Source organism: Cyprinus carpio, chromosome A10 (genome assembly GCF_018340385.1).
Source record: "Cyprinus carpio isolate SPL01 chromosome A10, ASM1834038v1, whole genome shotgun sequence".
NCBI classification, from domain to species: domain Eukaryota; kingdom Metazoa; phylum Chordata; class Actinopteri; order Cypriniformes; family Cyprinidae; genus Cyprinus; species Cyprinus carpio.
The window spans coordinates 18,321,309-18,349,303 of NC_056581.1; the positions used below are offsets into that span (position 1 = coordinate 18,321,309).

The window sequence follows — 27,995 nt, forward strand, 5'->3', positions numbered from 1 at the left end:
TGGAATGATTTTAAAGAACATGACCTTGAAAGATAGTATACTAACATCAGACACAACACCAAAAACCCAGGCTTCGCATGACACCTCATACCAAAGACTTCGAGTTCACCTGATGACCTTTGTTCCAGTTTCCAGAAGGCTGTAGAAAGATTAATTAGTTCACGTCACTGATTCATAGGCAATAGCTGAGAACACTTTATTGGGTACTGTGAGTTAACAACACCATTTTCATAAATGTAAACATGTTACAGAAATAAATTCAATCAACACAATGATAATAACATATAATTAGGGAACACATCCATGCATTCCATGCACATAACAACAGGACATTTCCATATGAAATATTGAACTTGTATAACCTGTCATTTACTGGATACAGCTCTAATACTTTTCTAAACTGTATAGTCACAATTTGTTTTACACAGTCTTTCTCAACTGTGACATACTGATTGAAACATAAACATAAATCAATAAAAGACATATGCAAGGACAGCGTATATTTCTAATGCCAAACAATAGTGTTTACAATAGCATTTCACATGCTATTTTACTTAAAGAACTAGTCCATTTTTTCTTAGTGTCCTTGAATGGATTTGGTTGTGGGGTTTCATGACTAACATATTTGCGTCACATCTGTATTCATGAGGTTTTGTTCTTTAAGGCATTTACTGAGTGAAAAAAAATATCACACACTGTCTTTTTCCCACCAAAAAAACGAACAAAAAGTAACTGGGTTTTTTCTCAGTTGGACTACTATAGCTCATCACAGAGTTTCAGGAGAAGCAAAGACAAAGGCTTTTTTCTGAATGAAAAGTAAACATTGTCAGCGGTTCGAGCTTGGAAGCGAGATTACTTCGTTTGGAAGATGGAACCATATACTGTCATCTGTGGAGATACGACACCTCAGTCATCAGCCTCAATGTTGTTTTGATTCAACAGAACATGCCAGCGTTCAATCTTCTTGTCCTTGTTCTTCAGACATTCATACCAGTGCTTCAGACATTCGCCCTTAGCGGTGATACCAAGCTGGCAGCCACCTGTGCAGAAGGGACACATGAAAAGCTTAAAGGAAAAGTTCACCTAAAAATGAGAAGTTGCTGAAAATGTACTCACCCTCAGGCCATCCAAGATGTAGATGAGTTTCTATCTTCATCAGAACAGATTTGGAGAAATGTAGCATTATATCACTGTCTCAGCAATGGAATCTCTGCAGTGAATGGGTGCCATCAAAATGAGAGTCAAAACAGCTGATAAAAACATTACAATAATCCACACCACTCCAGTCCATCAGTTAACATCATGTGAAATGAAAAGCTGCATGTTTGTAAGAAACAAATCTATCATTAAGGCGTTTTAGCTTTAAACCAAAGCTTCTGGCCAAAATACGAGTCCAGAATCCATAATAACACTTCCTCCAGTGAAAAATCCATCCCTTGTTGTCCTCTGAAATCAAAATCCACCAACTATTTGTTTTGGACTGTTTTGGCTTGTAAACGGTGCTTGATCTGTGCAGATTTCTCTCCTGATTCAGACCAGATGACTGGATAGAGGACTCATATTTTGGCCAAAAGCACACAGTTGAAGTTAAAAACATCTTAATGATGGATTTGTTTCTTACAAACATGCAGCTTTGCACTTCACAAGACATTAACTGATGGACTGGAGTGGTGTGGATTATTGTGATGTTTTTATCAGCTGTTTGGACACACATTCTAACACCACACATTAAATACACAGCATACATGCACCAACAAGTGATGTGATGATACATTTCTCCAAATCTTTTCTGATGAAGATTAAAAAAAACACATCTACATGTTGGATGGCCTGAAGGTGAGCAAATTTGAGCAAATTTTCATTTTTGGGTGAACTATTCCTTTAAATGGACACTTAACTGGAGACTTAACTTAACTATTCCTTTAAATGGACACTTAAATGGACACTTTTTTTCATGTTGGCCAATATAGTATGATGTTGGGTCTTTGGCTTTATACACATCACAAATATATATATATAAATATATATATTTCTCACCTATGAAATCATTAGATTTTCCCATGTCATAATCCCAGACAGAGATGTCCAAAGTCTTCTTTGCCAGTTCAGCAAGCTTGACTTCATAGCTGAACTCCTGAAATCACAAAAAAAAAACCATGACAGGTCTATTTCATAAGATGTATACCAAAAAAAAAAACATCCTTTCATTATAGTGTCATAGTGTATTAAAGCACTGTCGTGGTGTCACGTCAGTGTCGAGTGTGTCAAGATGTTCACTGCAGGTTATAGCGCCACAGACAGAAAGAAGGAGTACCTCATTAAACTCAGGGTTAAGTGTCTTCTTCTTGATCTGAGTTTTATACTTTGCTTTCTTTCCCATGTCAGGCTTCAAGTGACTGAAAAACAGCATGAACATTCAGAGACACAAAACACAGCGTGTTAAATGAGCGTAATGACTGTCACAAAACAATTCCACCAAGCAAATGATTCTTCTTACAGAGAACATTTTAATGACACTTTAAGAAATGCTTTTTGGAGCTTTTTATTAGATTGTTGTATACTTGCATCTTTACAAAGGGGTCCGAATAGCCATTCGAGTCCATTGCTGCCAGATGAGCACATCGAACTACACCCACAATCAGATGACTCTGCTGGCTGTTGTAGGTGAGAGAAATCAGGATACGTCCCCTCTCCTCTCCCTCTTCGTCGTCCTTCAACTACAAAAAGCCACACAAAAGATGAGCAAACCCATATATCTTCTTGTGGACACTAATTAACAGGTCAGTCATTTAGCTGAACCATTTAACAAGATGACTTATTATGCACACAGGTGTACAATGGTGATAGTTACCAACTAGAATCTCAAAAGACGATAATGATAATGCTCTCTTGGAAACACAGTGTTGTAAGTATTTATTTTCATATTTAATTCACACAATGTATGATGCAGTTACCTCCTCCTCATAGAGCGCCATGCCACGAGATGCACCTGCGCCAGCAGTACATCTCACCTGTGTACCAGGTGATAAACACAGTCAGTTCAATACAATGCAAAGTCAAACTGGGTCATTTCTACAGTTTGGAATTTATGTCCCCATGAAACAATACTGCATATTTGACAAGAAATGGTAATCATGCCAAATGGTTTGCCATGCATAAATGTACCCTATTCAACATAAATTCACAATTAGTACCTAACCTAAAAATAATAATTTAAAAAAAAGTGCTTGATAAATTCCCATGTTCCCAATCATTTTTTCTTAACTATTTTGAAATAGAGGTAACATACATTTCAAAATTAGCCAATTTTAAATATTAGTATGCACATTTAATAATTCTCTTTGACATAACTCACCAGTGGATGCTCTGCAGTGAATGGGTGCCGTCAGAACGAGAGTCCAAACAGCTGATAAAAACATCACAAGTAATCCACACCACTCCAGTCCATCAATTAACGTGAAGTGAGAAGCTGCATGTTTGTAAGAAACAAATTCATTATTAAAGCATTTTTAACTTTAAAATGTTGCTTTTGGCCAAAATAAAAGTCCATAAAAAATACGAGTCTTCCTCCAGGGAAAAAGTCCATCCCCTTTTGTCCTCTAGCATCAAAATCCACCGACGTATTTGTTTAGAACTGTATTGCAACTTGGTTTTCGCTTTTGCTAAACAGTGCTTGAGCTATGCATATTTCTCTCCTGATTCTGACAAGACGACTTTTCACTGAAGAAACCAATATTATAGATTATGGACTTCTCAGTGATTTGAAGTTAAAAACATCTTGATGGATTTGTTTCTTACAGACACACAGATTTTCACTTCACAAGCTGTTAACTGCTGGACTGGAGTGCTGTGGATTACTGTGATGTTTTTATCAGCTGTTTGGACTCTCATTCTGACGGCACCCATTCAATGCAGAGCATCCATTGGTGAGCAAGTGATGCAATGCAAAACTCCTCAAAATCTGTTCAGATGAAGAAACAGATCCTGCATTAGCTTAAAACATTAAACTGCACATTGTTTTGTAAAAATGTCAATGGCACAAATTTCCAAGATCACGTGAAATATTTGGTCAGGATTATTAGGGTTATTATACTACATTTTCTCCCTCTGATAAGACTAAAACAATTATTTAAAATAATTTTTAAACATTTTTTAACAAACCTGCTTAGTCCAAACGACAACGTGTAGGAATTACAAAAGGTTTTACTGTCCCCTTCAGCTTACCGGAATCACTCTCTCAAGACACACATTGTAGGTCTTCTTCTGGTTCAGCTTCAGTTTTTTCAAGACCACCCGCGTCTCTCCGATAAACTCATTATGGCCGAACTTGTCCTCATCACTGACCGAAAGCCTGCCAGGGAACAATGCGGATGCTGACCCTTTCCACTCTGGGAAATGTCACGGCTTTAATTAAGTCCACTGCAAACTATTCTAACCAAACACATCTGTGAGGCTTGTTGTAAATGCAATGGAAGAAAATGCAACAGTCAGCTCATTCCATCATGCAAATAACTGAGGAAGGAGAACTGTAAACAATTAGCATTATGCTGTCTGCTCATTTACCTCTGAAAGCTTCAGTGCATTAAATACAGTAAAGCTGGTTTTACCTGAGAGTCTTTTTCTGCATGTCTTCATTAGTGATGCCATGATAAACAAGAGTCTCGTTCCACACAGGGTTCAACGTGGTACGAATCGTCTTTGTTCTTAGCTTGTTAGACTAAGAGATCAGCAAAATATCATGTATCCATCACATTCTGTGGGTTTACAATTTCTACAGCTTCATGTTGCAGTTATGTTTACATGCACTAATTTTCCTCAGTTGGAAAGACTCCAATCTCAATTTTAGATTCTGAAAGTACTGTATATATGAATGCTTAACTTTACAATCCGATTCAAATATTCGTTTACATGTGCATTACTTGCGCATTACATGCATTCCGAATAAAAATGGCAAAAGCCATTGCAATAATGTCGCCAGAGCTAACTTGAGTATAATTGTTTATACCTAAACCATGTCAGAAGAGCGTTTTAGCTCCACTGAGCAGTAAGACTAAAAATAAACATAGGCATGTGCATAAAATGTAAAGTAGAGCACTGCACATGTGCACAAGGTATTTTTTGAATCCAGTTGAGAAGATTTTTATATGCTTCATTTTTATTTATTTTTTTCTGTTGAATTATTTTGCATCTCCAGTACATAACCTCTTCCATAGACCACTACCTTACTGGCTCCTGGAAGCAAGTGCAGTTTCACATAAGGATCAGCCAGACCATTGGAGTCCATGGGCTTGAGACCCCACCAAAGATGGAATAATTACATGGTTAGTAGTTAAACACATAGAGACATGATCCTTCAGAAAGGTTTTTCCAGTGCAAAAACAAATTGCATCAATGTTCTAGGGAAGAAAGACAATACCTTTGCTTTGATTATATTGCAGTGCAGTTCATTTTTCTCCTCCTCGTAGAGCAGACTGAACTCCAACATGCCTAGAGTGGCTGGAAAGTGGACAAAATCATGTCAAAGGCATGAAAAAAGCAGACACCAAAGAACAACAGTCTCACTTCAGCGTCGTCTCAAGCACACATCTGCTGATTTTATGCAATCTGTGATGCAAGACTTGCACGGTAAACCATTTTGTTCTGTGTGGTTCCCGTGGGGTACAAACATGTCCATATGTCAGTGCAAATTAGCATCTTACTGGCATCGTCAGAGTCATAGCTGTTGGCGTCCTCTTCATCCTCTGCGGTGGGGGGTGGTGGCTGGCGTGAAGCGGGAACGCTGTTGGCAGCTGGCAAACGTGTGACGTTCTGCATAGCAGGTGGTGCCCTGGCCTCCGATCGACTCATAGGATCTAGAATTCATACCAAGTGACGTGCTCTTATTGTGCAGATTGTGGGGAAGCCAAATGTGCAATTGCAACAGTGTAATACTAAAAACAATCAAGTAAGGAAACACAGTAATCACATCCAGATAGATAACACATCCAGATGCATCAACCAACTGTAAGAAGCCATTTAGCTGACGCTATTAACCGAAGCAATCTGCAGTGCACTTATTATAGGTCCAGTCCCACTGGAGCAATCTGAGGTTAAGCGTCTTGATCAAGGGCACAATGGTGACGAATCAAAAGCTTGCGGGATTCAAACCTACAACATTTTGGTTACCAGCCCAGGGGCCTCATTTATGAAGACGTCCACAGAATGATCCCAAATGTGAACGCACGTCACTTTTTGAAATATGCACAAAAGAAGTTCCTTTATAAATCCCAGTCCATCTTAAATTTAAACGTTAAGTGAACAAGAACATCAGCTCCACCTAATGAGTTCATTTCAGTGACATATCGCAAAGCAGTTGTTCATTTGCATATATAGCAATATAAATGCATATTATGATTGTCTATTCATCTTCACATTTTAATAGACAGAGCTGTGGTAGTGTATAATTTTATAAATCTTGTTTTTTCCAGGAAATCATATTTTAGAAAGTAATATAATTATTATAATTATTATCACTAAGCAGTTGCTTATTTGCATATAACATAATATTAAAGGGTTACTCCATCCCAAAATGAAAATTTTGTCATTAATCACTTACCCCCATGTCGTTCCAAACCCGCTTTGTTCATCTTAGATATTTTGGATGAAAACAGGAAGGCTTGAGACTGTCCCATAGACTGCCAAAAGTAATAACAGTGTCAAGGTCCAGGAAAGTATGAAAACAGCGTCAGAATAGTCCATCTGCCATCACTGATTCAACCGTAATGTTATGAAGCGATGAGAATATTTTTGTACATGAAGAAAACAAAAATAATGACAAAAAATGTACAAAAAGTATTCTCGTTGCTTCATAACGTTACGGTTGAATCAGTGATGGCAGATGGACTATTCTGACGCTGTTTTCATACTTTCCTGGACCTTGACACTGTTATTTATTTGGCAGTCTATGGGACAGTCTCAAGCCTTCCTGTTTTCATCCAAAATATCTAAGATGAACAAAGCGGGTTTGGAACGACATGGGGGTAAGTGATTAATGACAAAATTTTCATTTTGGGATGGAGTATCCCTTTAAAGGGAGAGTTTGCCCAAAAATTAAAATGTTGTCATTATTTACTCACCCTACACTTATTCCAAACCTGTTTGAGTTTCCATCTTCCGCTGAACACAACATATATTATATATAATATATATTTTATAGAATGCTGGTAACCATCAGTTGATAGTAGCCATTGACTTCCATGGTATTTTTTTTTTTTTTAATCAGAATTTTCATTTTTTTAATGAACTATCCCAATTATTTTAAGTAATGGAAATGTGTTTTTTTTTTTTCTTTTGGTTTTATTTAATGATAATAACCCTGGTGTGTCGTAACCAAAAGTGGTGTCAGTAATTAGCTATTTGCTCCTGAATTCTGACACACAATGAAATCCATGAAATTTAGGATCAAATCTGAACGTACTGTATGTGTTTTATTAACAAGGCCCCTGAACTGCAGTGCAATCAAAGGACACATACACTTTTATAATATCCCCATTCCTGAATCATTTCTGCCTATGCCATGTGAATATTACATGAGTTCTCCCACCTTTTTGTATGGGAGTCATGGAAAGGGTCGACGCTGGAGGTTTGGAGCTCATTGCCGGTTCTTCTCTCTTCACCACAGGTGAGTAAGTTTGTCTGGACTGAACTGTGCTCCTGGTCATATACTGTCTACCTCTGTCTTCTTCTAGGGCTCTTTGGGATATGACATAATATTCGTCCTGTTTAGGGGGCATCGTTTCTGCTGAGCACGGGAGAAAACGGGAAAATGATACTGCAATGGTAAGCCTCATTTCCTCCTAGTGTTACTGAAATGCAGGACACTTACCAGATATCTGCTGCTCTCTGCCGGTGACCTGCATGCTCTCTGAATGGAAATATAGCAGTTTTTTTGATCCGTGAATTATGAAAACATTACGATAATTTACCCATGCCTAGTGCGAATACATTAAAAACTGCATGGTACTGAGAATTTGTAATTAAGAATCATTCCAATGCAAAGCAATACTGAAACTGTAGAGCTTACCTCCGTTTTTTGGCCGTGACGATACTGAAGTCTCTCGATCGGTTGATGTATTTGTAGAAGTTGGAGCGCTGGAGGTTCTGAGCTCTCTATTATTAGAGATCGGTAAAGGAGCGGGTAAACTCTGTTGTGGTAAACCTTTGAAAAACCAGGCACCAGACCGCTTCAGCATCTTTGGGAAAGAATAAATGATCATTTGGCAACTTTGATGTAGTTTTAGCGCACCGATTTATTCTAATTCACCACTAATAACATACATTTGTGCTCAGTTTAGCAAACTCTTGCATCTGTGAGTGAACTGTAAGAGTCTGCTAAACTAATTTTGGCCTCAAACAGACTACAGCCAAAGACGGAAATGTAAATTTTGTTTAAGAATCAGCCATTTCGCAGATCTGTGCTGTTCCACTTTCCAAGCTCCAAGTAATTTGATACGCTTTAAAGTTACAAAAAAGCTAAGCAATTTCAAACCCAATTAAATCTCAGGAGATAAAACATATATAACACTATTGTCTAGAATTCATAGACTCTGAAAAATAGGATGGATTGCTATGCTACACAGGTAACTGCAAAACAATGCTGCATTACATGTTACTGTTTTCTTTTATAGCACCTGTGAACTCATCTCAACCCATCACCATCCACATACTGTAAGCATCAGCTGGGAGCTGGAATGGCTGGAATATAAAAATGCAGGAACTCAGTTCTGCCCTGGTGTTATGATATAAAATGTCAGCGACTGGATTAATTTAAATATTATTTATAGAGCATTTAGGAGTTGATTTAATAATGCTGTAGAAATGGATTTGTTCAATCAGACATGCACATCACTGCAAAAGCATCGCAACGCCTGCTCAGCCGTCAAAACGAAGGATCTGATCAATGCCAGGTAAGTGCAGAGATGCATAAACTCTTTTTTTAAAGCACACTCTTTTTTTAATAAAAACCCTCTGCAAAACAGATGTTTAAACATGAAGGATTCACAGTACAGTTACATCCTTAGCAAATTTAATGAATAATTCACCCAAACAGCAAATGTCTCTCATGTTGTTTCAAATCAACATGCTGCCATTTTTTTTTTTCTTCAATATTTATGCAACTTATTTCCATTAAATTGCAGTTTAAAGTGATCACAGTGATAAAAAGCACTAGATAACAGTACTAGTGCTCTTCTGATTTTGCATATTCAAATCAGTGCACCATTTTTAATTACAACATTCCAGGGTTAATATGGTTAAATAAAACAAAATCTAAAATATCATAATACCAAAAAAAAATATATATATATATATTTTTTTTTTTTTTTTTTTTTTTTTTTTTTTTGATATTATGATATAAAAAAAAGTTGTCAACATTTCTCATTTTTTTGTTTAAGTACTAAAATAACTAAATAAAATTTAATAAATTCTATATAGGCATAATTAAAAAAAATAACTAATAAAAATTACAAAATCACTAAAATTAACTAAAAATAAATTGGCAAAAGAATATTTAAAAATAAAATCGAATTCAAAATATGACCAAAAACAATAATAGTATGTCAATAATATCTAAAATAACACTGCATCAACTTCATCAAACTTGATACAACACGTCTGAAAGCAATTTAAGATTTAAGAGCTCCACAAATAAATGACTTAAATCTGTTTCTCATACAAAGCCATCATATGACTTCAGAAGACTTGGATTTTAGCGCTTGTCGCATGGACTTCTTCAATGATGCTTTTATGGTGCTTTTTGGAGCTTGAAAGTCATGGTCGCAATGAACTGTCATTGTCTGAACAGGATGAGCTGGAAAATTCTCCATTAGTGTGGAAAGAACAGCAAAATTATGACAATTTTAGGTTTTGTCTGAACTATTATAGCTCAAACACAATTATGCCTCCATGCATCTCACCTCTTTGTGCTCACTGCAGATTTTGCACAGCCATATTGGACTGGAATGACTGACGCTTTGAACGCCACACTTAGTGCACATGTTCTGTGGGGGTGAAACACAGACAGGCCTCAGGAGGCTGCGCAGGTGTAAACGCACTCAGATGGCATTAAGTTCCATCACTAAAAACAGCCACACACTAAACATCCCCTCTGGGGTCATTAAACAGTTTATTAATCTTTGGGTCATGCATCGCAGAAGACAGACATATATGCACTGTGACCGTGTCATTATTTTCGATCATGCAGACTGATTGGAATCCCTCTCAAATCTGCACGTGACTCAGTAATAGGCAGGGCATAATAAAGATAAGTGCATGTCGCTCATTCATTTCTGCTGGGTTATTTCTGGACAATCGTTAAGGGAAGAAGGGCTCGGCATGCATTAGATAATTGCATGAGGTCAAAGGCTTTGCGAATACATGTCTACCTTTTTACACTCGGCGCACACAACCGCGCTGACGCCCGCCAGGCCGAACTGTTGTCCGCAGAGTAAACAACGTGAGTAGCCATCACCGCAGGCCGTCTGCTTCATGCTGTCCAGGTGATTTACCAGACGTCTGGGGACGAAAAACGACCAAGTATAACATCAGCACACTTCCGGCCCTCCTCCAAGTGGTTATTGTAATGTACTGATGTAAGGAACTGCGAGTTAAGACGTTTCGCAAGCAAAGTGCTGAGAAAGAGAGAGAGGGAATGAGAAGGAAAGGCAGTTCTTGTCTAGTTAGCACTATTAATTTCTTGCAGTACATTCCTCGGCTGAATCTTGGCTTGTAAAAAAACTTAAGCACACTCTGCTTCTCAATCACTTGGACAGATGTGCCCGGGCTGAACTGCTCTGCGGAATGAGAGGAAACTGTGAACCGATGATTTTGTCTCCGTCACTGGGGTCTCAGGTGTTGGTCAGTATTGCTTTTGCTACAAGAGCTACTGAGTGATAATACATTTCCATGAGAAACCTGTTCGGTCAACCAGTGGAAGACAAGGGTGTTCGGGAAAAGTGAAACTTTTCACAAGTTTCAAATCAAGTCATTTATTTATACAGCACGGATTGCTTCAAGGCAGCTTCACATTAATAAACAGGGAACTAATAGTGCTAATGTTATAAAATTCAGCAGCTGTGAAATGAAGTCAAGTTGTAAAGCAGCTCTATAGAAGACAATAGTGTCATTATTCAACTCAATTTAGTTCAATGTTGAATCACTGTAAAGTTGGTGTTATTATTCAGCTCAAATTCTGTTCTCATCCAATAGTGTCAGTGCATTAAGTCGATAATATTACTGAATATTAACTGTCTTTCAAAGTACAACTTTTGATATCAGCTTTGTTCCAGGTGTCATGCCATATTAGGAATAAAAATGGATACAAATGACACATATAATAGGAGTAGGGAGCTAAAATAAATCATGTGGACAATATAAAACAAAACCAAACAAGCGTGAAGCTTCAGGCTTCAGACACTGGGTCTCTGTTTGATTGTATTACTCTTTGAAACAGACAGTTTTTCTTGGACAGAGGAATTTTTCATTGCACAGACATTAACAGAAACTTAATGGAGTGCTCTATTATGATTTTCTTTACCAAAAGTATCAACTTTGTCTCAGATGTTTCCCCTAAAGTGCCTTATGAGAAATACAAATGGACACAACTTAGACAATTATTGAGGCAGAGAACTTAATAAAACATCATGGATAGTGTAAAACAAACGCTAAGAAAGAGGAAAGTCAGCAAAGTCTCCATTTAATCTTACTGATATCTTCAACAGACAGTTGACACAATAAAGACATCTCATTTGTGATTTTTCTTTCCTACTGGGAAATATTTCATTGCATAAACATTGCTCTTTTTTATCTGAAGAGACCTAATGGAGTTCTCCATTATGATTTACTTTACCTAAAATATCAAGGTTGTCTCAGTTGATATTCCTAATATTTCTTGGGACAAATAAAAACAGACACAAATGAGTCAATCATTGACATACAGTAGGAGAATAAAGCTACAAAATGAATATGAGGATAGATATTTAGAACTGAGAAGAATCTGATGAGAAATGTTCACACTGAGATCTCCGTAGAGCTGCTTTTTAGCTTAACTGAATTTGCTTCATAATGGATGGGTTTTGCAACATTGACACTGTTATTGAACTGAACTGAATCAACAATGAACTGACCTGAACTAAAAAAATGTCTCTTTAGAGCTACTTTACAGCAGAATTTGAATTGGGCTTATATTTGAAGACGTTTGCATCATTGATTCTGTTATTTTTTTCCTGTGAATCAGCATTGAAACAATCTGTATCGTATACAGCACAACAGAAATAGAGGTGATTGAGCAGAACAACAACACGACTTCAAGTCAACGTCTCACCCAATCCTCTCTTGCTCCATGGCTTCCATCATCTTGGCTCTCGCCAGCACACTGTTGATAATTTCCTTCTCCTCATCCGTCAGCTCCTCGATTCCAGCGGCAGACTCCATCTGCCTGCCGTACATCTCGCAGCCCGTCCTAAAGCACACAAGCACAATAGTCAATTACACCCAGCGTGCACCCAAACAAATCTGCAGCACAGAATGCTTTAATATATGACCAAAAGCTCCCAGCGGTCCAATCTGTCCGTATGATTACCCAATCACAATCAACCAACAGAGGGGATTTTAGAGCAACACCGTGCTGCGCATACGGAGACGCATCGGTCAGGAAATAGTTTTCAAAGGTAGAGCAATTACAACAGCTGTTTTGCTCTTTATCTCCAGCGAAAGTGAAATCTGCTCGGTGCCTTTTGACATTAGAGCATGTCATATCATTAATGAGTCGATGCACTGCTCTTTCCGGTGTGTTGGGCAAATTCTATTCTGTCCCCACAGAGATGCTCGAACCGCTGATTGAAAATGTCGAGGTGACAGAGGACATGACTGATTGCCATCTGGGGCTGAAAAGAAGAGGAGGAGGACATAGAGACCGAGTAAAGGGGAAACAGAGGGAGAGTCTCACCAGCACTGTCACTATTCATCTCATCAGCTGCTTCCATAGAAAGCACATATGAACAAACGTCACCAACGGCCTGCTGGATCTTCAAAGGCTCCACTGAAATGTGCATCAAAAATGAAAACCCTGCTTGGATTTAAACAGAAATGCTGACGCTGACAAAACATCAGCCTTGCACTTTAATGTAAATGCTTGCAACTTCAAAGTAAGCTACATACAAATAACATTCAATGCAGACAGAGATGCCCATTTATGGAACAATAAAGGGAGACATTTGGCTCTACAGGTAAACCACAGGGTTTCTGCAGGTTTTGAAGGTAAATTTAAGCATTTTAAAGTCGGAGTAAATACAATTTTAGCAATAAATAGAAGAAATTTATCAAAATGAAGTGAGTTTATGATTAAAACAAGAACAAATAGCTGCCGGTGGTGTCAGGAAAATTACCTTTTCAAATGGAAAAAAAGGTTTTCACACCCTATTGATGGATATTTGTTCATTTTAAGCATAAACAGTTAATTTGGTAAGAAATCATAAATGTATCTTGATTTAAGGATGTTTAGATGATTGTATTGGAAAACAAGACAAAAATGCAAAGGAAGATATTTTTTGGTTATATATTCAGATATTCAGATTTTTTGCAATGCATGCATCATTTAAGGACATGACTTGAGGAATTTAAGACCTTCAGCTCTGATTTAAATTTTTTTTAAAGCTCTAATTTGTGGAAGGGTGATTTAAGACCCGCCAAAACTCTTTGTCACAGACTACAATAGATCAAGAGCCGGTGCATGTCTTTCTGTTAGGGACAGCTGTTGGGGGCAGTGCATCAATGTGCCCTAAATGTCATTTTCTATGCTGGGAAATTAAGGACATTGACTGCATTATTGTATTAATAGCTAAAGCGACTTCAATATTACTGAGCCATGAAATCCAGAAATTTGCATAAAAAGCTAGCACAGCTGCGGAAATATTTGGGTGAGTTTTATACAAATACACTAAATCTTCTTACATGAAACTAAACAGTCTTTAAAAAATAAACAGCTTGATGCTGCATGAGAATATTTAGTAAAACATCTATATTTTGGTGCTTTAAAGAACCCAGAAATCACTGATCTGAAGCACCTACACTCTTAAAAATAAAGGTTCTTATTGGAATCAATGGTTGGATAAAGAACATTTAACATCCATGTTATCTTTTCATTCCACAATAGGTTCTTCATGGTGGAAAAGGGTTCTTTAGATCAATATAATGTTCTTCACACTAAAAAAAAATGGTTCGTTTAAGAACTGTTCACTGAAAGGTTGCTTAGGGAACCAAAAAAGGTTCTTCCATGGCATCACTACAAGCCAACAGAGCTTCATTAGCAAAGTGATTTCACACATTAAAACCTAAAGCCACATCATTGCGCTCTGGAACCAGATGAGGCATTTGGCACATGATACCGAGTCGGTTTGATCAGCGATGTCAGCACGCCTGGATTTGGCAAACACTGCTTCTTTTCTACACCTTCCTAAGGTTGCCAACAACCCTGCACACATCCACAATCTATAACCTCAGCTGTTCCAGCACGGCTGATATTATTACCTATAATACACTCTAGTGAGCTCTTGTGCTGTAATTTATATACACCTTGTGTCACGGTAGGAAATCCATTGGTTCCTCCGTGTCATGTTTTGTGTTTGTTTTTGTACTCACGTAGTCTCCATGTGCTCGTTTGGTTGATTGTTGTCACCTGTGTGTTGATTGTCTCGCTCCAGCTGATCCTCATCTCCACTCAGCTACATAAACTCACTCATCTCTCTGTCTGTTGTCAGATCCTCATTCATGTCTCAGCTTCCTAGTTGTTCTGGATTGTGTTCGTGTTGTCGTCTTCGTGTGAGTGTTCCGGTCTGTTCCTGGTTTCATCCATCGACCGCCTTCACATTCACCACCGACTTCACCATCAGCACTTCTCACGCCACCGTAGACCTTCTCTCACCACTTGCCTACATACTGGACTCTATTATCAATAAACTTCTTCTGATTGCCTGCATTTGCCTCCTCCTCTTTTACGAGCCATCACAGTAGGATCTGACCATCATGGAAGCAGCAGGCGATCGCTCCCCATCTCATCTGGAGGAGTTTCTGCAGAGAGCCGTTGGTCGTATGGATCGCCAAGACAAGGCGATAGATGAGATGGGTCGAGCTTTCCAAGCAATGGCGACGAAGGTGTCCGAGCTCGCTCTCCAGGCTCAACAACAACAACAACCGCCACCCGCTGCGCCTCCCACGCCACCCACACCGCCGATCGTCTCCGGGGGATTTCCCAGTCCCGAACCACGCCTCCCCATCCCTGAGAAATATGCGGGTGAGCCAAAGTTTTGTCGATAATTTCTGTCTCATTGTTCTCTGCACTTCGCCCTGCAGCCCCGCACGTTTAACACCGAGGAAAAGAAGGTGGCATTCGTCTTGTCACTACTGACGGGGAGGGCTGCCCTCTGGGGGACGGCGGTGTGGGAGAACCAAGACAGCTGCTGTGCCTCGTTCCACGCCCTTTCGGAGGGGAGATGAGACGGGTCTTCGACCGCTCCGTCCCCGGGAGGGAGGCGGCTAGACTTCTCACGGACCTACGTCAGGAAGACAGGTCTGTATCCGACTATTCCATTGAGTTCCGCACCCTGGCGGCGGAGTGTAAGTGGAACGAAGAGGCGCAGTGGGATCACTTCCTGCATGGGTTGGCTGACCGCATCCAACAGGAGATCCGCGCCGTCGAGCTCCCCACTTCTCTCAATGGCCTGATCGACCTCACCATCAGAGTAGACAACCGACTCGACCAAGCCGCCAGACGGAGGGGGAGAACAGTTCTCGCGACCAGACCGGAGGCTCAGCGTCAGCGCTCAGAGGTTGCGGTCAGCCCACCGGGAGATCTCGAACCCATGCAGGTGGGGCGAGCTCGGCTCTCCCGGGAGGAGAGGATCAGGCGGAGATCCCTGGGACTGTGTTTATACTGCGGCAGCCAAGAACATCACATCCAGCGCTGTCCGGTAAAAGACCAAGCCCGATAGTAAGACGGAGGCTTTACTATCGGGTGGGATCTCTGCCAGGAAGACCTCATCTACATCGACACTCCTTCCGGTGAGTCTACGGTGGTCCACCCACGCACTCGATCATCACGCTTTGTTGGATTCTGGGCCGAGGGTAGTTTCATGGACTTTAAGTTTGCTACTAGACTCAACATTCCTCTCAACCTCCCTCAAACACCCCATTGCACCTTTTGCACTCAACGGACACAGACTGCCAGTCATCACACAGACCACTTTACCTGTTTCTCTCATCACATCTGGCAACCATACGGAGGAGATTTCATTTTACATCACGGACTCACCTCAATCTCCCATTGTTCTCGGTCACACCTGGCTCCAGAAACACAACCCCAGGATTCGATTGGCGCCTCGGATCGTGGTGGCTAGCTGGAGCGAGGAGTGTCATTGGGCATGGTCTTGTCTTTTGTCTGCTGGTGTTAATGTTTCTGGAGGTCTGTTGTTTCAGGGGGCGGAAGCAGGATTTTGGCTAACGTGCCCGCGGAGTACCACGACCTGAAGGAGGTGTTAAGTAAGTCTCGTGCTGATTCTCTTCCTCCTCATCGTCCCTATGACTGTGCGATAGAGTTATTGCCAGGAACTTCTCCGCCTAAGGGCAAGTTATATTCTTTGTCTATTCCAGAGACGGCGGCCATTGGAGAAATATATATCCAGTTCTCTAGCAACGGGGTTCATCCGCCCTTCTTCTTCTCCAGCGGGGGGCGGGTTCTTTTTTGTGGGAAAGAAGGACGGATCCTTGCGACCTTGCCATTGACTACCGAGGGCTGAACAACATAACGGTAAAGAATACCTATCCTTTGCCGCTAATGTCTTCAGCTTTTGAGAGGGTTGCAGGGAGCGTCCGTTTTCACTAAATTGGACTTACGTAATGCTTATCATTTGGTCCGCATCAGGGAGGGGGATGAGTGGAAGACCGCCTTTAACACCCCTAGAGGCCATTTTGAGTACTGCGTGATGCCTTCGGGCTACGAACTCGCCGGCAGTCTTCCAAGCACTCGTTAATGACGTGTTGCGAGACATGTCGATCTGTTCATATATGTTTACCTGGATGACATATTGATTTTTTTTGTCTTCGTCTCTCCAGGAACACGTGCACACGTACGACGAGTGCGTTTCTTGGCGGGGGGTCTGCGGTTTGCTAGAGAATGGATTGTTTGTCAAGGCGGAGAAAATGCGTTTTTCATGCACATTCTGTTTCTTTTCTAGGACACATCATTTCGACTGAGGGTGTTCGCATGGATCCTGAGAAGGTTAAGGCTGTGGTAAACTGGCCATCCCCAGAGTCTCGCAAGGCCCTGCAGAGATTTCTGGGGTTCGCCAATTTTTACCGGCGTTTCACTTTCATTCGCAATTTCAGCCAACTAGCCGCTCCTCTGACCGCCTTGACCTCCCCCAGTTTGACATTCAGGTGGTCAAACGCAGACCGAGGCGGCGTTTGCCAAACTGAAAAGCTGCTTTGTTTCAGCTCCCATTCCTCGTCACCCCGGATCGCTCACGTCAATTCATTAGTGGAGGTCGATGCGTCAGAGGTGTGGGGGTAGGAGCAGTGTTGTCCCAACGCGCATCCTCAGACGGGAAAGGTGCATCCTTGCGCGTATTATTCTCACCGTTTATCTCCTGCGGAAGGTAATTATGACATTGGCAATCGAGAGTTGTTGGCAGTCAAACTTGCACTGGGAAGAATGGCGTCACTGGCTTGAAGGGTCGGGTGTACCTTTCATTGTATGGACGGACCATAAGAATCTCGAATACATTAGAAACCGCCAAAAGACTTAACTCCAGCAGGCTCGGTGGGCATTGTTTTTCAGTCATTTCGATTTTACACTTTCTTACCGGCCGGGTTCCAAAAACATCAAACCCGATGCTTTATCCCGTCTTTTTGAGCATTCCGATCGTACTGCTACTCCCGAGCCCATTTTACCTTAACCGGGGACCATCATATCTCCGCGCTCAGATGGGAGGTCGAATCGAAGGTGTTGACTGCCTTAGAAGGGGTAACGCCCCCGGCTCGTTGCCCACCGAACCGATTGTTTGTGCCGGAGGGGTTACGGTCAGACGTTCTTCCAGTGGGGTCATTGTTCCAGTGTTGCTTGTCACCCAGGGTTAGTAGAACTAGGTTTCTAGTCAAGCAACGATTTTTTGGTGGCCTGGGATGGCTCGTGACGTCCACGACTTCATCTTGGCTTGTTCAGTTTGCGCTATTGGTAAGACTTCCAATCGACTCCAGATGGGTTTACTCTTACCGCTGTCCTGTCCCTTCGAGACCCTGGTCCCACATTTCGCTAGATTTCATTACCGCCCTCCCGCCCTCTAAGGCAATACGGTATTTTAACCGTAGTGGACCGGTTCTCGAAGGCGACTCATTGTATTCCCTTGCCCAAATTACCATCATCCAAGGAAACAGTGGTAGCTGTCATTGACCACGTCTTCCGTATACATGGCCTTCCGACAGACGTGGTTTCTGACAGGGGTCGCCCAATTTGTGTCCAAATTTTGGCGAGAATTTTGTAAATTGTTAGGAGCGACTGTTTAGTCTTTCTTCTGGGTTCCATCCCCAGAGCAATGGTCAAACCGAGCGAGCCAATCAGGATGTCGAAAGGGTTTTGCGATGTTTGGCTTCCATATCCTTCGTCCTGGTGTCAGCAACTCTCAATTGTGGAGTACGCACACAATTCTTTGCCAGTGTCATCTACGGGCATGTGGTCTCCATTAAGTGTAGTTTAGGGTACCAACCACCTAATTTTGTCAGTACGGAATCCGAGGTTTCGGTCCCCTCCGCACACGCACTAGTCCAAAGGTGTCACCGCACCTGGACCAGAGCTCGCAGAGCTCTGCTCCAGGCTAGGTCGCACGCGCACCAAGGCTAAGGCCGATCGCCACCGGTCGAAGCCTCCCCGTTACGTCGTCGGTCAAAGAGTGTGGGCTTTCAACCCAGAATATTCAGATTGCGTTCCGTTTCGAATAAGCTTGCTCCCAAATTTATTGGCCGTTTTCTGTTACCAAAATCATTAATCCGGTAACAGTGCGTCTTAGCCTTCCTCCGGGCGTACAGGAGGTTCATCCCGTGTTCCATGTGTCCAAAATTAAACCGGTGATTTTTTCCCCGTCTTAACCCGCCTGCCCCGGTTCCCCCCCCCGCCTCGTATCGTTAATGGGGAAACCACATATTTGGTTAATCGTATTCTGGACTCTAGACGGAGGGGGACGCGGATTTCAGTACTTGGTGGATTGGGAAGGGTTACGGTCCGGAGGAGAGAAGGTGGGTTCCTGCTCGGGACATACTGGATCACCGCCTTATTGATGATTACAATCTACAGGTAAAGCAGGCTGGGAACGTCAGGTGACGTCCTAGGGGAGGGGGTACTGTCACGGTAGGAAATCCATTGGTTCCTCCGTGTCCTGTTTTTGTGTTTGTTTTTGTACTCACGTAGTCTCCATGTGCTCGTTTGGTTGATTGTTGTCACCTGTGTGGTTGATTGTCTCGCTCCAGCTGATCCTAATCTCCACTCAGCTACATAAACTCACTCATCTCTCTGTCTGTTGTCAGATCCTCATTCATGTCTCAGCTTCCTAGTTGGATTACCGTCTCCCGTGTTCGTGTTCTGGATTGTGTTCGTGTTGTCGTCTTCATGTGAGTGTTCCGGTCTGTTCCTGGTTTCATCCATCGACCGCCTTCACATTCTCACCAACGACTTCACCATCAGCACTTCTCACGCCACCGTAGACCTTCTCTCACCATTGCCTACATACTGGACTCTATTATCAATAAACGTTCTCTGATTGCCTGCATTTGCCTCCTCCTAGACCCCCAACCACCACACCTTGGGGCTTATAGACCCCCAACCACCAGCCGCCCCAAGCAAAAACACCTGCTCTCCTCCACCCCTGCTCCATTTGTTCACAACCTTCCAGAATACTGTATTCAAATACATCAAGGTAGGTAATCTCACTTCAAGCAGAATGCAGGTTAATGAGATTTGGGATAACAGGATGCTGGGACTAATTGGGGCTGTTATTTGTCGAGTGGGTGGTAAACAGAGAGATGTGCTGGTGTAAACTCATTAAAGCTCGGTCTTTACACAAACATGTCGGTATTATCATATCAAAGATAAATTAGTGGACTAAAATAAGTTTTACACATGGGTTGCTTAGATGCTTAATCGTGTAAAGTGCTGTTGTTTGCATCTTTTTGTAATTTGAATACGTTGTGTGTATATTTGGCAACCCTGGTCCTGTTCAAACTTATTTCCTCTCCCTCATGTTGCTCCAAACTTATTTATTGTTTCTGAACAAATTTAGTGTTCCTGTAAAATAGGGTTTCCTGAACTTTTAAGTCAGCCGAAATCATTAAAATGATCTGTAATATTTCCATGTGCACCCTGAGATTTTAAGTTAATATTTCAATCATTGAATAACGCATTTGCATGTTCATTTCTTTAATGTTGAATAATAATAAATTATTATATACAGTACAGACCAAAAGTTTGGAAACATTACTATTTTTAATGTTTTTGAAAGAAGTCTCTTCTGCTCATCAAGCCTGCATTTATTTGATCAAAAATACAGAAAAAACAGTAATATTGTGAAATATTATTACAACTTAAAATAATAGTTTTCTATTTGAATATACTTTAAAAAATAATTTATTCCTGTGATACAAAGTCTGAATTTTCAGCATCATTACTCCACCCTTCGGTGTCACATGTAACATCCAGTCTATCACATGATCATTTAGAAATCATTCTAATATTCTGATTTATTATGAGTGTTGGAAAACAGTTCTGCTGTCTAATATATTTGATGAATAAAAGGTTAAAAAGAACTGCATTTATTCAAAATAAAAAAAAAAATCTAATAATATATATTCTAATAATATATTTTCTTAACTATCACTTTTTATCAATTTAACACATCCTTGCTGAATAAAAGTATTGATTTTATTAAAAAAAAAAGAAAGAAAAAAAATTACTGACCCCAAATTACTGACCAGTAGTGTATATTGTTATTACAAAATATTTATATTTTAAAAACATAGCTTTTTTACTTATTTTTTTTTTTACTTTTTATTCATCAATCCTAGAAAAGTATCACATGTTCTGAAAAAATATTAAGCAGCAGAACAGTTTCCAACTTTGATAAATAATCAACAAACAAAAAAGAATTATAAATAAACAATCAATTTATATTTTAAAATCAAAAAAAAAAAATTCAGCTTTGCATCACAGAAATAAATGATAATTTAAAGTATAATAATTTTAAAAACAATTATTTTAAATTGTAATAATATATCACAATATTAAAAAAAAAAATCTGTATTTTTGATCAAATAAATGCAGGCTTGATGAGCAGAAGAAACTACTTAAAAATAGTAATGTTTCCAAACTTTTGGTCTGTACTGTAACTGAATTAAATATTATTAGTATAAGTATGTTTTAACTCTAAATAAAAAATAAAGATAAATATATTACTGTTATAAATTACATTATTGCAAATTACAAAAAAAGTAACCAAAAAAATAACAATTATATAATACAATAAATAATAATGTGTAAAGTATCAGAAGATTTGATAATCATACTAAGCTATATCACAATTATCATTCAATTTTACAGTGTTTACATACAGTGTTCCCAAGGCATTTGCTTTAAACTGAAGTACTAAAACAGCTAAATAAATAAATACAAATGACAGAAACGCAACAAAATTAATAAAACTGAAAATGAAAAGAGAAAATAAACAATCTTATATAAAATATGAAAAAACTAAAATAGTATATCAAAGATATTAAAATAACTGCTCTTTTTAAAACATCACAAGCTGGCATGCTTCTTTCTTGCTGTGCACACTTGGCATTAAGCTCCAGATGCATTAAGCCGTGTTTCTCATATTGGAGATGAGGATCCAAATCCAGTTTGACTTTCCACCTTCTTCTCCTAATCATTTCTCATTTTCATCTTTGCTTTCAATAAAATGTCCAAAAAATTTGACTGTTCTGCTAACATATCCAATAAATCAGGTGTTAAGAAGCTTTGATAACAGGAAAGCAAAGGCGCGCTCAGCAAGCGGCTCCGGAATACAGCGATGCCAGGTTTGTCTCGCCACACAGCCAAGAGAAAAAACCCATGTCACTTGGAATTCATCAGCAGCTGCTGAGCGGGAGAAGCATCACTAGCCCATGGAAACGCTCCACAAATTGATGTGAAGTAAAAAGGAACCAAGGCATTTTAGCTTCACAATACAATGTGCTCCTCTAGGGGGTTTTACAGCACATGTGCAACTGTGTGTCTGTGTGCATGTCCACTGCAAAAGGCACAGTGACCTGGAAAAATGGATTCTAACGAAGCCAAAAAACAGAGGTGATATGATTGTTTAGGAGTATCTCAATGTACATCATACAAACCTGCATACACGCCACTTAACCCTATAAAGCCTACTGTATCATATTTGATATGTAAATTTCTAAGGCCTCTAACATAATCAAAACGCTGCTGAACAAAACTTATGTAGCCTGATAAATGATAGATAGCTCATATTTTTAGATGGTAAAAGGCCTTTCAGTATAATTGTGAAAACATCCGCATTCAGCTCGTGTCTTTTTGCTGTGAAATCTTATTTTTATAAAGTAAACATGTCACTGCTATCTTTGCTTTCATCACTCCTATCACTGCTACGCTGATGACACTCAACTGCATTCCAACCGGGATGGGCCGCGGTAGTTAAGCCTGTCTGAGTGACATTTCTAGCTGGAAATGGCCTCACCTTCAGCTCAACCTCTACTAAGACTGAACTGCTGTAACCCATCGTTTTCTCACAACTTCTCTGTACAGCTGGGTTCGTCAAACCATAACTCCTTCCAGGATAGCCAGAAAAAACCTAGGAGTTGTGATGGATCATCAGTTAAGCTTCACAGCCCATATTGCTACAAAGACACGGTGCCGCCTGCAGATTTGCCTTATACAACATTATACAACATTAGACCCTTCCTGTCAGAGCAAGCCACCCAACTTCTTGTCCAGGCTCTTGTTCTCTCCAGACTGGACTAAGTAATGCTCTCATGGCCTTCCTGCATGTACTATCAAGCCTCTGCAACTGATCCAGAATGCTCGAGGGTTGTTTCAATGAGCAAAAACAGTTCATGTTACTCCTCTCCCTCTCTCATCAGGTTTACACTGGCTATAGCCGCTCGCATCAAATTCACATGGCACCAACATACCTAAACTCACTAGTTCAATCTTATGCGCCCTCCAGAAGTTTGCGCTCTGCAAGTATCTTGTGGTTTCCCAAAAGAGGTTCAAAATCACTCTCACAGACTTTTTCCTGGACTGCTCCCAGCTGGTGAATACCTCCCCGATTCAACTCGAACAGCTGAGTCTTTACATTTTCCAAAAAACATCTAAGACCTCATCTTTTTCGCGCTGGCACTTAACCAACTAAGACTAGCACTTACCTTTTCTGTCTATTCATATTTGGGCTACATTTCTGTACTAGACCAACTGAGACATGTCATCACTTGTATATTGTTGTTGTTTTCTTGTTGATCTGATTGCTTCTATAGCTTCATATAAAAGCCTCTTCTAAAAAAATAAACTTAAAAATAAAAAAAAACATAAAGTAAACATGAGAATAACTTTATCTTGTCAGTAATATTTCAAGATGAACACTTACTGGACTGAAGCAAGTTTGGTTTATATGATTATCCATACATCTTTTTTTTCAACCATCTTCAAATTTGAGTATCAAATTTGATCATCAAGCTTTTGAGGAATGTTTATTTGTTCATCTCTCAGTCAGCATTGCATTACATCTTTTGATCATAAAACTAAGCTTTTAAGTATCTTCTTACTAAGACATTATTGGGGGACAAAGAGTGACCACTGATATTTATATTATGTTACGTAAATATCTGCTATATTGTTATTAAGATCTCATGGATTTATATTACAAGATAACGGAATTTTATCTGTCTTTATGGTAATCTAAATATCAACAGCTGCACCAAATAGCAAATTTTTGCTCAGTTTGGGCCTCTGAATAAAACTGAGGTGTTTTTCCCTCCTTTTTAGTTTTTTTTTGAATACTTAACATTTAAATAAACTGTTCTATTTCAAATAATTGGATTCCTCCAATTATTATTTAATGTGTCAGATTTTACAGGGTTAATCCTTGATTTATAAAAGCATTTAATGCATGCTCTGCAGCAAGACAAGAAGGATGGTGGTTGCATGGGACATTTCTGATACGTCACCACCGTGATGCTGTCACTGAAACTGCATGCATAAAATTTTAAGAAGCCTTGATACACTGTATCTGACCTACTTAATGTATTCCTGTAACAAACACACAGCAGTTTCTCTTGTCACAGAATGCACACTAACACAACATCACCATCAGCACACACAAGATCATCCACCTACTCTAGACGTCAAGAGCTTCACTGGTAAGAAGCTGCTTACCGGCTTACTGAGAACCCCAACAAGTTTATCCCTTTACCACCATTTTGATGAGTCTCCCTTTGAGTTAACAGATGCAGAACAGTGTTAAATCCATGGGTAGCTGAGTGTGGACTGTCAAATAGGGTTACCCTTATTTTTACATGCCTTTGAACACCCAGTGAATTCTACAGGGGAGATATTTTCCATGCAGCCCTCAGAAAAGCGAGCAGTGTACCTCAAGGCTCGGTTTCGGGCCCTTTGCAGTTCTGATTAGAGAGGAAAAGGAGAATGTTAATGTTAATGTCAAGAGAAATCAAAAAGGACCCTTTTTACCTTCTTAATACATGTTTCTGGTCTTATTGTGAAGGATGTAGTGTTGTACTGAAAATATTTAAGCCTACATTTGAGATTTATGTATTTGAATTGCAAAAATATTATAAAAATTCCATCCTTTTGAATTACACAGTTTTAACATAAACTAATAAACCTAATATGATGCTTATTTGTAACTAATACATAAAAGAACCAGGTCAGTTTTCTGTAATAGTACTAATAAAAAATATTTTAAATATATAATAATCAGGTTTATAAATTTATCATCAATGAATAAATAAATTGTTTTAATTTCATACATTTTTAAGTAGTTGAAAATAGCTTGTTTCACAGTTAGCTATATTTTAACCATGTTCATACTTTCTATCTGAATTAATCAAATTGTTTCCCAAATGAATATGATTTTATTATTTAAATAAAATAAAATCGATGCAAATAGTTAATAAACCATGCCATGTTTTTTTGAGTGCAGAAATATTGCCTGTTTTTGTACCTGTTTCATTTATGTATGACTGACAAATATGCAACACATTAAGTTTATTAATTTGTATTAAAACTATATCCAATCCAATCCTATGTTTTCCTCAAAATGTCAAAACTTGCTCTGCTTTGACTGACGTCACCAGAAACCACAGTCTAATCAGTTCCTGATTGGTAAATCCAAATCTTGCCGTGAATTTATTCCTGGATGAATATCTTATTTGTCACATTATGGAAGGAAAACACTGAAAATGCCATTTCATGTTTTTATGCCTACAATTAATGCCTGGGTATGTGATGGCCATTTGTCTGCAGTAGGAAAGCACACAGCTGTTTCTTCACTATTTCATCAATGCAATAGCCCACCACGTCTCTTATATGGTGAAGGCGGCGTCCAGAGAGGATTTACCAAAGGCTTCATCTGACCACTGAGACAAAACAAGAGCTAGATGCCAGACATGATGATGCATCATTATTACTGCAAAAGCTAATTTCTTTTCCACCAAACATGGGTATTATTCACCCTGTAAACTACTGTATCATATTTGATTTGCACATTTCTAAAGCCTCTAAATGATCAAAACTTGCATTTGTAGCAAGTAAAAGGTCTTTTAGTATAATTGTACAAACGTCCACTTTCAGCTCGTGCTTCACAAGTCTTTTTGCTTTGAAATCTTTACTGCTTTTTATAAAGTAAATGTAAGAATAACTTTGATATTGTTAGTAAATTTTTCAAGACGAACACTTACTGGACTAAAGCAGCATAGGTTTACTTGATTATCTTACTTTTTTTAAGAAAATCATGTTTTAATGTGAGTCTCAAATAGTATGATCATTAGACTTTTGAGCAGCGTTTATTTGTTCATCTCTCAATCATCATTGCATTATATATTTTGATCATTTAAATATCATCTTACTAAGACATATCATTGAAGATATAAAGTGAAAGAAGTTTATATCATTTTATGTAAGTATCTGCTATGCAGTTTTAAAGATCTCATTGATTTACATTATAATCTGTCAGAATTACATCTTACTTTTTGTCCATAAAAATATCAGCATCTGCACCAAATTGGATATATCTGCTCAGTCTGGACCTCTGAATAAAACTGAGATGTTTCACTATATCAAACTATTAAGAGCCATTAATCCCTGATGTATAAAATGATGCTCAACAAAAAACATGCAAGAATTTTCGTCTAAATTTCCAATAAACGGTTCCATTTAAAATAAAATGATTTGTTTGGACTATTGTTACATATGTCAGGATTTACAGAGTTAATATTTATTACTAGTGATCAGTTTAACCGTAGAGTACATATAATTTTTTAGCATCCCGTCTTGAGGAAGTAGAAGCTGATCTGATAGCTGAGAGCAAAGAAAGCTACTAATCGCACACACAGCCAGTCAGGCGTTGAGGAATTAGAGAAAGATCTGAGCTGAAAGAATGCCAGAGTTTAGACTATGACTATATACAAGAAACCTGGATGGGCCCCAATCGTGACCTATTCTTCAGTGGCGCCCCGAGCCAAAACAACGCACATTTCCAGAGACTTACTCTGCTTTTCTATAATCAAGGACTCTAAAATGTTGCAAAGCTCTGAAGTGCAAAAGAAAAAGGGTTATTTTTAACATCAAAAACTTGTTGATGCGTCTGTCAAGCAACGTTTATTGCCTCTGAATGCCGTCAGATCCCCGACTGGCACACAAAAGCACGGCCCAGAGATACATAAAAAAAAAAACTCAACTTCCCATTACATAATGCACACTCATCAGCAGCCTTTTGAGGATGTTGTTCAAAAGCCCTCAGCGCTGTTCACAACTATTTAATGAGCTGTCTCATTCAAAGCTAAGCAGATTTGAATCCATGCAACTAAAACCCATTGACCTTGATGTGAAATTTATCAAAACGTCTGTGCATTTAAAGTCAAGCCAGCAGACCAAACTCCACCAAAGAAGAGTGCCACTAACTCAAAATCAATTTTAATCACGCCACATTAATTGCACAACATGCATGAATGTCTCTGCCATCTGTGTTGCTTTCTTTTTGCGAAGCATATGTCTAATAATAGAGCTGATCCACAACCAGTCTAAACAGCTTTTACAAACATGCATAACAATCATAAAGCTCCTCCTGACCCAATGCATTCACCTAAATGCTTGAAATGCAACGAATGATCGTTCTGTATCTGAATATCTGAGCTGCATTATGAGAGTTGATGCGAGCTGTCAGTGATGTGAAGCCACTCACCGCTCTCCTCCTGCACTCAGCAGATGAAGACGTGCGTCTCTCTGTCTCCTCCACAGTGATGCAGGAATGATGCTTTAATACTGTCTTTAGGGAGAAGAAAAGCCAAACCCCCACCCCCTCCTGTCTGACCGAGCCGTGCCGCCATCCAATGAGAAAGAAACTGCACAATTCATTTAAACCACACATACCTGAAGAAGAAGATGATGATGATGATAGATGGTGGTGGTGTCAACAATTTTTTTTTTTATATCCACCCCTTCTGCCCTGCATTTCTTTCTGTAGGTCTGTATATCATAACTCATTATGCATTATTGCTGTTATTTATACACACACATATAGCAATAATCTTTTATATATACGGCTTGTTATCCAGTTTGGTTTTCTCACATGAACTCTTTTTTTTAATAATCAATTACTATCTTTCACCACGGCTCATTACTT

General features: G+C 39.4%; 1 protein-coding gene across 3 annotated transcripts; it reads right to left on the reverse strand.

The window, feature by feature from the left end:
* Positions 1-171: 171 nt before the first annotated feature.
* Positions 172-27,712, reverse strand: LOC109110535 (rabphilin-3A-like). 3 transcript variants are annotated; one of them, XM_042765601.1, is made up of 17 exons: positions 27,555-27,712; positions 12,359-12,496; positions 10,422-10,551; positions 9,954-10,037; positions 8,063-8,231; positions 7,865-7,903; positions 7,583-7,777; positions 5,700-5,852; positions 5,417-5,496; positions 5,222-5,296; positions 4,608-4,717; positions 4,225-4,351; positions 2,955-3,011; positions 2,566-2,717; positions 2,315-2,396; positions 2,038-2,134; positions 172-1,040 (listed from the first exon to the last, which is right to left on the reverse strand). In XM_042765601.1, exons 2-17 carry the CDS (start codon positions 12,481-12,483, stop codon positions 907-909), a joined length of 1,809 nt encoding a protein of 602 aa, XP_042621535.1. In that variant the 5' UTR covers positions 12,484-12,496; positions 27,555-27,712; the 3' UTR covers positions 172-906. The 3 variants fall into 3 exon arrangements, 2 of the variants coding, with proteins under 2 accessions (XP_042621535.1, XP_042621534.1); XM_042765600.1 differs by having other exon boundaries at positions 7,583-7,780; XR_006161019.1 differs by lacking the exon at positions 172-1,040 and having other exon boundaries at positions 2,562-2,717; positions 7,583-7,780.
* Between the last annotated feature and the right edge of the window lie 283 nt (positions 27,713-27,995).